General features: G+C 36.8%; 1 protein-coding gene across 1 annotated transcript; it reads right to left on the bottom strand.

The window, feature by feature from the left end:
* Positions 1-473: 473 nt before the first annotated feature.
* On the bottom strand, positions 474-2,789 carry LOC110903316. The gene is made up of 5 exons (XM_022149349.2): positions 2,774-2,789; positions 1,905-2,327; positions 1,660-1,793; positions 1,328-1,577; positions 474-1,264 (listed from the first exon to the last, which is right to left on the bottom strand). Exons 1-5 carry the CDS (start codon positions 2,787-2,789, stop codon positions 555-557), a joined length of 1,533 nt encoding a protein of 510 aa, XP_022005041.2. The 3' UTR covers positions 474-554.
* Positions 2,790-10,053: the final 7,264 nt, after the last annotated feature.

Raw genomic sequence — 10,053 nt, forward strand, 5'->3', positions numbered from 1 at the left:
TGGGTTGTTTTCATTGTGTTTGCTCTTTTTTTCTTAATGTAATGTGATGTAAAGTTAGTATGCTACTCTGCTTTGTAATGTGCAGGTCTATGTTTAGTTGGTTTCGTCTATGTTTAGTTGGAAGTGTTTTGTAATTTGTAAGTTGCAAGTCGATTAATGCAAGTTGGTTATCAAATCTTTTGTACAATATGATGCGCCTGTAACTATACTTCACTAAACATACGAGTAAATTGACCAAAAAAGCAAAAAGCCAAACCAAAAAAGCAAATAACCTGCTGCACAAACCAAAAGCCAAACGAAACACACCCCTGCACAAACCAAATAACCTGCTACACAAACCAAAAAGCCCAAACTATAACCCAAACCAACCTAAACTATCTAACCCTTCACTGCACAAACCATAACATATCATTCCAAACATACACAACTGATAACATAACTAACATCATAAAATTCTAACTTAACAAAAGACAAAGGTTTACCATCCAAACATTTCAAACATTTAAACAAAACATAAAAACCATAGTTTTAAGTCCAACAAACTATCAAACTTCCTAGGATGCCTCCTGTCCCTTGCATGTTCTGCGATTGTGCCCTGTTTTGCCACACTTCAAACAGTTCTTCGTGGTTCCCTTCTTTGTCAGTCTTCCATCTTTTGTTGACTCCTCCAACTCCAGGGCTGACCTCTTTCTTGCCTTTTTTGGCCTACCAATAGGCTTGTGATGGTTTGGTGGTGTTAAAGTGGTAGGGACATTAGACTTAGGCCACAAAGTCCTCCCATTGATTGGATACACCTTATACTTGTACACTTGTTTCCACCTATCCATTGTGTACACTGGATGGATAAATGTCTCAGGTAGTTCTGTTCCTTTCCCACCATACATATTCTTGTTCCATATTGAAGCCACAACATGTTTGCACGGCATCCCTGTGATCTCCCATTTCCTACATGTACATGTTCTACTTTTTAAATCCACCACAACACCAAATCCAGCAGGGCCTCTAACTTGATAATGGTCTTCCCCATTCCACATGACTGAACACCTACTAGCTTGTAACTTAATCTCCTCAAACTTCTTGTGAGCATATGGTGTCAACAGTCCATCACAGTTGTCCATAACTCTAAGCACATTCACAATCCTTCTCATGAGATACTCCCTGATGTACTCCAAAAGTGTGATAATAGGTTTGTCTCTTGCATCCATTATCCTTGAGTTAAAAACTTCACACATGTTGTTTAACAACACATCTGATAGTGCCCTACCTGTTCCATGATAACAGATCAGTCAACATTGACAATGTTAATTATTATAGTGTAGATATTTACCTGAGAAGTGTGATCTTGACCAATGTTGTGGTGGGATATCAGACAACCATAGTTGTGCTTCAGCATTGAATGCCTTCAAGGATTGCATGTTTTGTTCAAAGTACTCAACAGTGCTTGATGTTGCTAACTTCCATAAGTTATCTTTGTATTCTTTTCCTTTGAATCTCAACTTCATATTCTCATGAATATGTCTTAGGCAAAACCTGTGTTCAGCACATGGGAACACCTTCTGCAGTGCTGGGATTATGCCCTGTAATAACACATTAAGTGCACCATACAAACAAGTAACATTTAATGAAGGTAAAGTAAGGTAATTAAGTGCTGGGACTGACCTTTTGCCTGTCACTAATGAAGGTAAAGTTTGAATTAGACTCCAATTCCAGATCTTTACCAAGGCACTGAAGGAACCATGTCCAAGAATTCAAGGTTACTACCAAGAGAATCTTCCACTTGTTTTTCTTTTGACCTTGTTACAATTTTATGCCCTACTTCATTATATGCAGATTTCATGTTATGTCCTTTATCATTGCCTCTTTTTTTTGGACAGTTTTACCCTTATCAGAATGACTATGGATACCATGTGCATCAACTTGGAAATTTGGTAACTGACCCCTACAAACAGCCCTTAGTCTTTTACTATCATCCTTAACAATCCTAAGTTCCCTCTTAGTTTCCACAGCATGCTGCTTGATTAATTCTTTGGCTTCTACCTTGTTTCCAAAAATCTGTCCTAGGTAGAAATTGCTCTTTTTCTCATTGGCATTCCTTAAACCCTTAAGCATTTTCTTCCTAGCACTAGACTCATCCAAATCAGACTCACTTCCACTTTCTAATATATCATCATTTAAAACATCTTCATCAATTGAATCACCAACTGCATCATTATTCTCATCAATCCCCTCATCAATGTTTAGTCTAAAATCCCTCATATCTACCTCTACATCCTCCCTAGCTGTGTCATCGCCTAGAAAATCACTGTCATCATCTTCATCTTCATTTTCTGCACAAGTTTCTTAACACCCTACACGCTTTAACTGAAAAGACGCAGCGGAATTTACGTACCATAAAATTTCTTTCATTTATAAACGTTTTATACTACTAGAAACTTCAATATAAAATAACCTTTTTACAATATACGAAACCTTCGTACTCATTTACAAAATGAAAGTCTAACTTATGTCTATCATTTTACATATTCCAGGATCCCCGTACAATCTATCTTGCAACTCGGACCTTGATCGCTACACTTTGAGATGTTAATTTGTCATTTGTACAACCTGCACCCACCACATACATTCACAGTATTAGTAAACATCATATACAAACAAGAGTCTTAATCATGTAACCTTGCTACTTTCTATTCACATATACTTCTCGTCCCGTTTTCTTTCTAGATCTAATCATTCCATCCGGGCATCTAATCCTTGACGAACTTCAATATAGTACCTGCACCATATTCCATTCTCGAAGCACACTGTTAATAACGTCAATACTTAGTTGTATTGAAACTATACATACATTACACACCTGACTGTGTACATACATCCCTACCCACATACATGCCTACATACATTCATAACTACATACAATCATAATTACAAGCATACTTAACTACATACAAACATACCCTTTTTACATACATACTTACGTACATACATACTCACACACATACATACCTACATACATACATAACTACATACAAACATATACTCATAATACGGATCATAACTACACTTGTGCATACCTTCGCTTTCACGTACATGTACATACATGATTTCATAACTACATTCATACATACGTACCTCCTCATATTCATGATCACTTATTAACTTAAGCGTATTGGAAAGAAGTTAAACCTATACATACCGACCCACATACTTAATTCGTTTCCCGCACACACGCTTACCCTTTTTCTATTCTTACGCATGCTTCCTAAACGCTCCTTAGGTGACTTTCGGGTGCACATCGGTTCCTAAAGACGAGTTCCATACTTAACCGTAGCTTACCAAGACATTTGGTAGGGTTAAGGTGCCTTATAGAGGCTTATCGGGGCTTGGGACGAATTCACGAGGCCCGAAATTAAGGGAAAACAAAGAAAAAGCATACTTTACGATTTGCACCTGACCTCCACCGTAAGCTACGGTGGCTACCGTAGCTTACGGTGGCCCCAAAACCTTACGGTGGCAACATACTGTCTTACGGCAGAAGGGAAAGCCCAGCATCCACCGTAGCTTACGGTGGGCACCGTAAGCTACGGCGATGCCCAGATCAGCCCCCTATTTTTCTACTAAAATGTGCATAACTTTCTCGTCTTGCATCCGTTTCACTTGAAACTTGTTTCTAAATGTTCATAAAACATTTCCCTACCTTATTAACTAAAAATTTATCCCTTGAGGTCCTTAAATTTCATAAGTTACATCATCGATACACGATTCATGCATATATGTTTGACCCGCTTGATCTATATCATGCATTTCCCAACTTACCTAGCCATATTCGGCTACCTTCCATTAGACTAACCCTATCACTACTTATACTTCATACTTTCTTACATAACTTCTAGATAATTTACCAAATAACAAAATATATTAAATCAAAAGGGTAAGTTTGGGATTCACTTACCTCGAGCGTCCGTTTTCGTGTCCACTTTCTTGTCTTCTCTTGACCCGTTAGTCTTTCTTGCTTGAGTCCATTTCCACATGATCCCTAATACTTTCGTGTCACCGCAATCACATCCTTGTTAGTATACATGATTTTACATAAAAGGATCATGTCGAATGCATAACTCGCAATTAGCTTTCATAGTCAAGCCTAACAAACATAAGGCATACGCCCAAATCATATCTTTTCAAACTCATACAATCCATCATGTTAACGCATAAAACGCATATCAATTTAACACATTCCATATGACGTTCTAAGATCTTATAATTGTGTCAAAATCCAGCTATGTCCCTTATGTCCAGTTGACTTCCAAAAGTCAACGGTTTAATGTATAAACTTCCGACTTAACTCCATATATTCACTACATCATATTAGGCTATACATATGACACTATATACATTTCCTACTTATGATGCAAATGTACTTACAACCACATAATCACATAATCATACACGCATACATGTATACTCACACATACATTCGTTTCATTACACGCACGTTCTTGTTAGCATATGAAATTATATAAAAGAACAACCATATTACTTCACAATTTACATTCGACTTCCATTAATCATATCAATAACACGTGGTACATTCATGGTGAAATACTCATTTAATCGCATGATCACTTGTTTACATGTACGCACCATACTAGGAACCTTATTAATTCTACAATTGCACCATAATTCATACTTAACAATGAACTATATCTAAACTCAATTCTCATGTTATTTTACTATCAAACACCCTTTTAGCACATTCCATAACTAATTACCACTTTCTTGCATATTATTTCACCTTCTACACTCACTTAGGCATTTCATCGAACACTTGGCATGCGTACAAGTTTCTAAACATGATGTACAAGTAATCTTCATTCTTTTCTTCCTAATTCTTGTTTTCAATCATTCAAACTACCAATAACAATTCAATCTCATACCATATTCAATATAACTAACAATTTGGTCACATGCAACATACCATATCAAGAATCAAACAAAGGTTGGACATGGGTGACATACCCATGTCGCCATTTCTACTAACCCCAAGTGGGTTTCATCTCCAAATCTCAATTAACATCAAATCTTGTATAATTTACATTCCAAATGGTAATTCTAACATATATTCATACTTAATTTCAGTAAATTTTGTGGATTGATCCTAAGCCACTTCATACAAAATCATCAAACTCAAAATTACAACTTACCATATGTTTGTTAGGGTTAGATTATGAGAAATCTTCATTCATGCACAGCTTTCCATTCGATTTTGGCTTTGATTGGGCTGAATTTGTGTTGTTCTTGAGAGCTAGGGTTCACACCCCTTCTGCTCTTCTCCTGGACGACCCCCACGCACACACACACCTTGTGTGTGTGATATATTTAGTTTTAATAACTTGAGTTTCCATCTTGGCACCCTTAGTCCCTCAAGTTTTACATATTATCTTAATTGCCACAAACCTCATTCTTTTATTTATTTATTAGACACTTAACTAAGCCTAGTAACTTAGTTATTGTACTTCATCTAATTACATAAGGTAACCTACTAACGAATTTAAAAATTCGAGTTTTGGGGTGTTACAAATCTACCCCCCTTAAAGAAGGTTTCGTCCCCGAAACCTTTTTCTCATTCCTACTAAACCCATTCCACTCTTACCTTTTTCGCCTTATTCATTCGCGAGGCTTATTACAACTTAAATACGTTCAGGATATTGCCAGTAGTCCTATTCAAGTATAACATAATCTTACACATTGTTCCTACATTCTTAAATTAAGCCACAAAAAGTCGGAACTTGTCCAGAGCTCTTATTAGTGCCTTTTACTTATAAGACTAGCTCTTAGCACATATCATTACTAGCGTTTCCTTCATATATTTGCTAATCGAAATAAATCGATTTATTTCATACTACTCATACACCATACGCTACCTTTCATTTTGATCACCATGAGCCATGTTAAACATTCTATTACCATCATTACTCCCGATTACCTCTAAGCTCATAGAAGGGGTCGATACATTACCAAACGCATACTATACTCATTCAAGGACTTATTATTACAGCTAGATTCACCCTTCTTAACTTATTTATCCATACTTAATCCACAAAGACTAAGCATTATTTCCATGGTTACTAATATTTAAGTTCAATACCACCCGAAGATCATTACAAACATTTGAAATTTACTCCTTATTGACATACATTTTCCTTATGTCAATTGTTAAAATTAAACTTTCCATATCATAACATTCATACCCTATCAGTCATTTCGTAGGTCCTTCTCTACCTACCAATCCATACCTATCCAATATGAATTTTACCTTTTACTAACCTCAATTCTGTTGCATAATTAGATGGCGTGCAAACCAGATCTATCCACTTCTTCACGAGTACTAGCCACACCAGGTCAGATTTCCTTCATCCGTGTAGTGTGCTTCCGCTCGTGCACATCCTTACCCCCAATTCAATGGGTTTCATCACCCTAAGAATTCCAACATCACCACCTACAAAATTGGCGGTTAGCATATCTCATTCAAATACTAAGCCCACTCTGCGATTAGTCACCTATAATTCTCTTACATATTTCCTGCGTACATGCTATAACATATACTATATTCAATTTCTTACACGCGATTCTTTCTTTTTAGTTACTTATTTCGTCAGCCCTTGCAGTTTGACCCTTTTAAGGTTAAGCTGAATTTTCTTACCTATCATAGATGCATTGAGGTACACATTCGTACTTCCTTTCATTCCTGCTTACTTACCAAGACATCCATTACATTGTTTTGATATTCTTAACAAACTTGCCCCTCTTGTTCATACTTAATCCATTATCTGGGTCATAGCCCGTCACTCATTCTGACTCCTAAGAGTAGATTTCTAGAACATCTACACATAACGGGTTTAAAACTTCTTTCTTTCATTTTAGAACTTAGTTTTGCGTGCCCATTACGATCATTCCTTTGTTTATTTACTTTACATTTACTCATAGAACTCGTTTGACATAACTACGGTCAATTATTGACATAATTCTAATGTGAGTAAATTTTATCCTTCATATGTTTTAAATCTGTCCTGCGGTTTCTAACCTACTATTCATTCATTTTCTTCTTTCTATGATTTGAATCTGTCTCGCAGATTCAAGCATGTTATTCCTGCCTTTCATTCCTTGAATCCGTCTTGCGGATTCAAACATTCCATTCTAGCCTTTTATTTCTTGAATCCGTCTCACGGATTCATACATTCTATTCATATCTTTCATTCCTACACACGTCGAATCCGTCTCGCGGATTCAACAGATCATTCATACTTCATTCCTTTCATGCCTCAAACCCGTCTCGCGGATTCCAACATATCATTCATACTTTCATTCCTGAAAGTCTTACATTTCCTTTCATCTCCCCCCACGTCTACCTACTACCTAATTCTAACGGACATACCTGTAACAATTATCACGGTCTCACGAACGTCATATGTTTCTTGTGTACTGGCCAGGTACACAATCCACATACTAGTTTCGTGCCTTCGCGTAATCGCCACCTTATGTCCGCAGAATTAAGTTTCGGCACGTGTAACATTTTCAAAACTTCCTTACTCTGTCATTATTATATTTCATTTGAAATTTTCTTTTACTTGCTTAATCATACCATTTCATGCACCAATAAGTTAAATCTACGTACCTCGGTCAATATGTCATATTATATACCTTGGTGCCATCGCTAGACCACATTTACAATTCATCCTTTCCAAGCGATCATGCTGACCTTACACATAACATACTGTTAGTTATCTTCAAACACATACTTAAGTACATACTTACCTTGGCTTCTGCCCCTAGATCTTGATCGAGTCTTAGATTGCACGGGTCCTTAGTTACGAGAGCACACCGGTTTGAGTTCAAGCATTTACCTCCTCCTACTTGATTCTCTCAAACCAGGGCTCTGATACCAACTTTTAACACCCTACACGCTTTAACTGAAAAGACGCAGCGGAATTTACGTACCATAAAATTTCTTTCATTTATAAACGTTTTATACTACTAGAAACTTCAATATAAAATAACCTTTTTACAATATACGAAACCTTCGTACTCATTTACAAAATGAAAGTCTAACTTATGTCTATCATTTTACATATTCCAGGATCCCCGTACAATCTATCTTGCAACTCGGACCTTGATCGCTACACTTTGAGATGTTAATTTGTCATTTGTACAACCTGCACCCACCACATACATTCACAGTATTAGTAAACATCATATACAAACAAGAGTCTTAATCATGTAACCTTGCTACTTTCTATTCACATATACTTCTCGTCCCGTTTTCTTTCTAGATCTAATCATTCCATCCGGGCATCTAATCCTTGACGAACTTCAATATAGTACCTGCACCATATTCCATTCTCGAAGCACACTGTTAATAACGTCAATACTTAGTTGTATTGAAACTATACATACATTACACACCTGACTGTGTACATACATCCCTACCCACATACATGCCTACATACATTCATAACTACATACAATCATAATTACAAGCATACTTAACTACATACAAACATACCCTTTTTACATACATACTTACGTACATACATACTCACACACATACATACCTACATACATACATAACTACATACAAACATATACTCATAATACGGATCATAACTACACTTGTGCATACCTTCGCTTTCACGTACATGTACATACATGATTTCATAACTACATTCATACATACGTACCTCCTCATATTCATGATCACTTATTAACTTAAGCGTATTGGAAAGAAGTTAAACCTATACATACCGACCCACATACTTAATTCGTTTCCCGCACACACGCTTACCCTTTTTCTATTCTTACGCATGCTTCCTAAACGCTCCTTAGGTGACTTTCGGGTGCACATCGGTTCCTAAAGACGAGTTCCATACTTAACCGTAGCTTACCAAGACATTTGGTAGGGTTAAGGTGCCTTATAGAGGCTTATCGGGGCTTGGGACGAATTCACGAGGCCCGAAATTAAGGGAAAACAAAGAAAAAGCATACTTTACGATTTGCACCTGACCTCCACCGTAAGCTACGGTGGCTACCGTAGCTTACGGTGGCCCCAAAACCTTACGGTGGCAACATACTGTCTTACGGCAGAAGGGAAAGCCCAGCATCCACCGTAGCTTACGGTGGGCACCGTAAGCTACGGCGATGCCCAGATCAGCCCCCTATTTTTCTACTAAAATGTGCATAACTTTCTCGTCTTGCATCCGTTTCACTTGAAACTTGTTTCTAAATGTTCATAAAACATTTCCCTACCTTATTAACTAAAAATTTATCCCTTGAGGTCCTTAAATTTCATAAGTTACATCATCGATACACGATTCATGCATATATGTTTGACCCGCTTGATCTATATCATGCATTTCCCAACTTACCTAGCCATATTCGGCTACCTTCCATTAGACTAACCCTATCACTACTTATACTTCATACTTTCTTACATAACTTCTAGATAATTTACCAAATAACAAAATATATTAAATCAAAAGGGTAAGTTTGGGATTCACTTACCTCGAGCGTCCGTTTTCGTGTCCACTTTCTTGTCTTCTCTTGACCCGTTAGTCTTTCTTGCTTGAGTCCATTTCCACATGATCCCTAATACTTTCGTGTCACCGCAATCACATCCTTGTTAGTATACATGATTTTACATAAAAGGATCATGTCGAATGCATAACTCGCAATTAGCTTTCATAGTCAAGCCTAACAAACATAAGGCATACGCCCAAATCATATCTTTTCAAACTCATACAATCCATCATGTTAACGCATAAAACGCATATCAATTTAACACATTCCATATGACGTTCTAAGATCTTATAATTGTGTCAAAATCCAGCTATGTCCCTTATGTCCAGTTGACTTCCAAAAGTCAACGGTTTAATGTATAAACTTCCGACTTAACTCCATATATTCACTACATCATATTAGGCTATACATATGACACTATATACATTTCCTACTTATGATGCAAATGTACTTACAACCACATAATCACATAATCATACACGCATA

The sequence above is a fragment of the Helianthus annuus genome, chromosome 13 (assembly GCF_002127325.2).
Source record: "Helianthus annuus cultivar XRQ/B chromosome 13, HanXRQr2.0-SUNRISE, whole genome shotgun sequence".
Taxonomy (NCBI): Eukaryota; Viridiplantae; Streptophyta; class Magnoliopsida; order Asterales; family Asteraceae; genus Helianthus; species Helianthus annuus.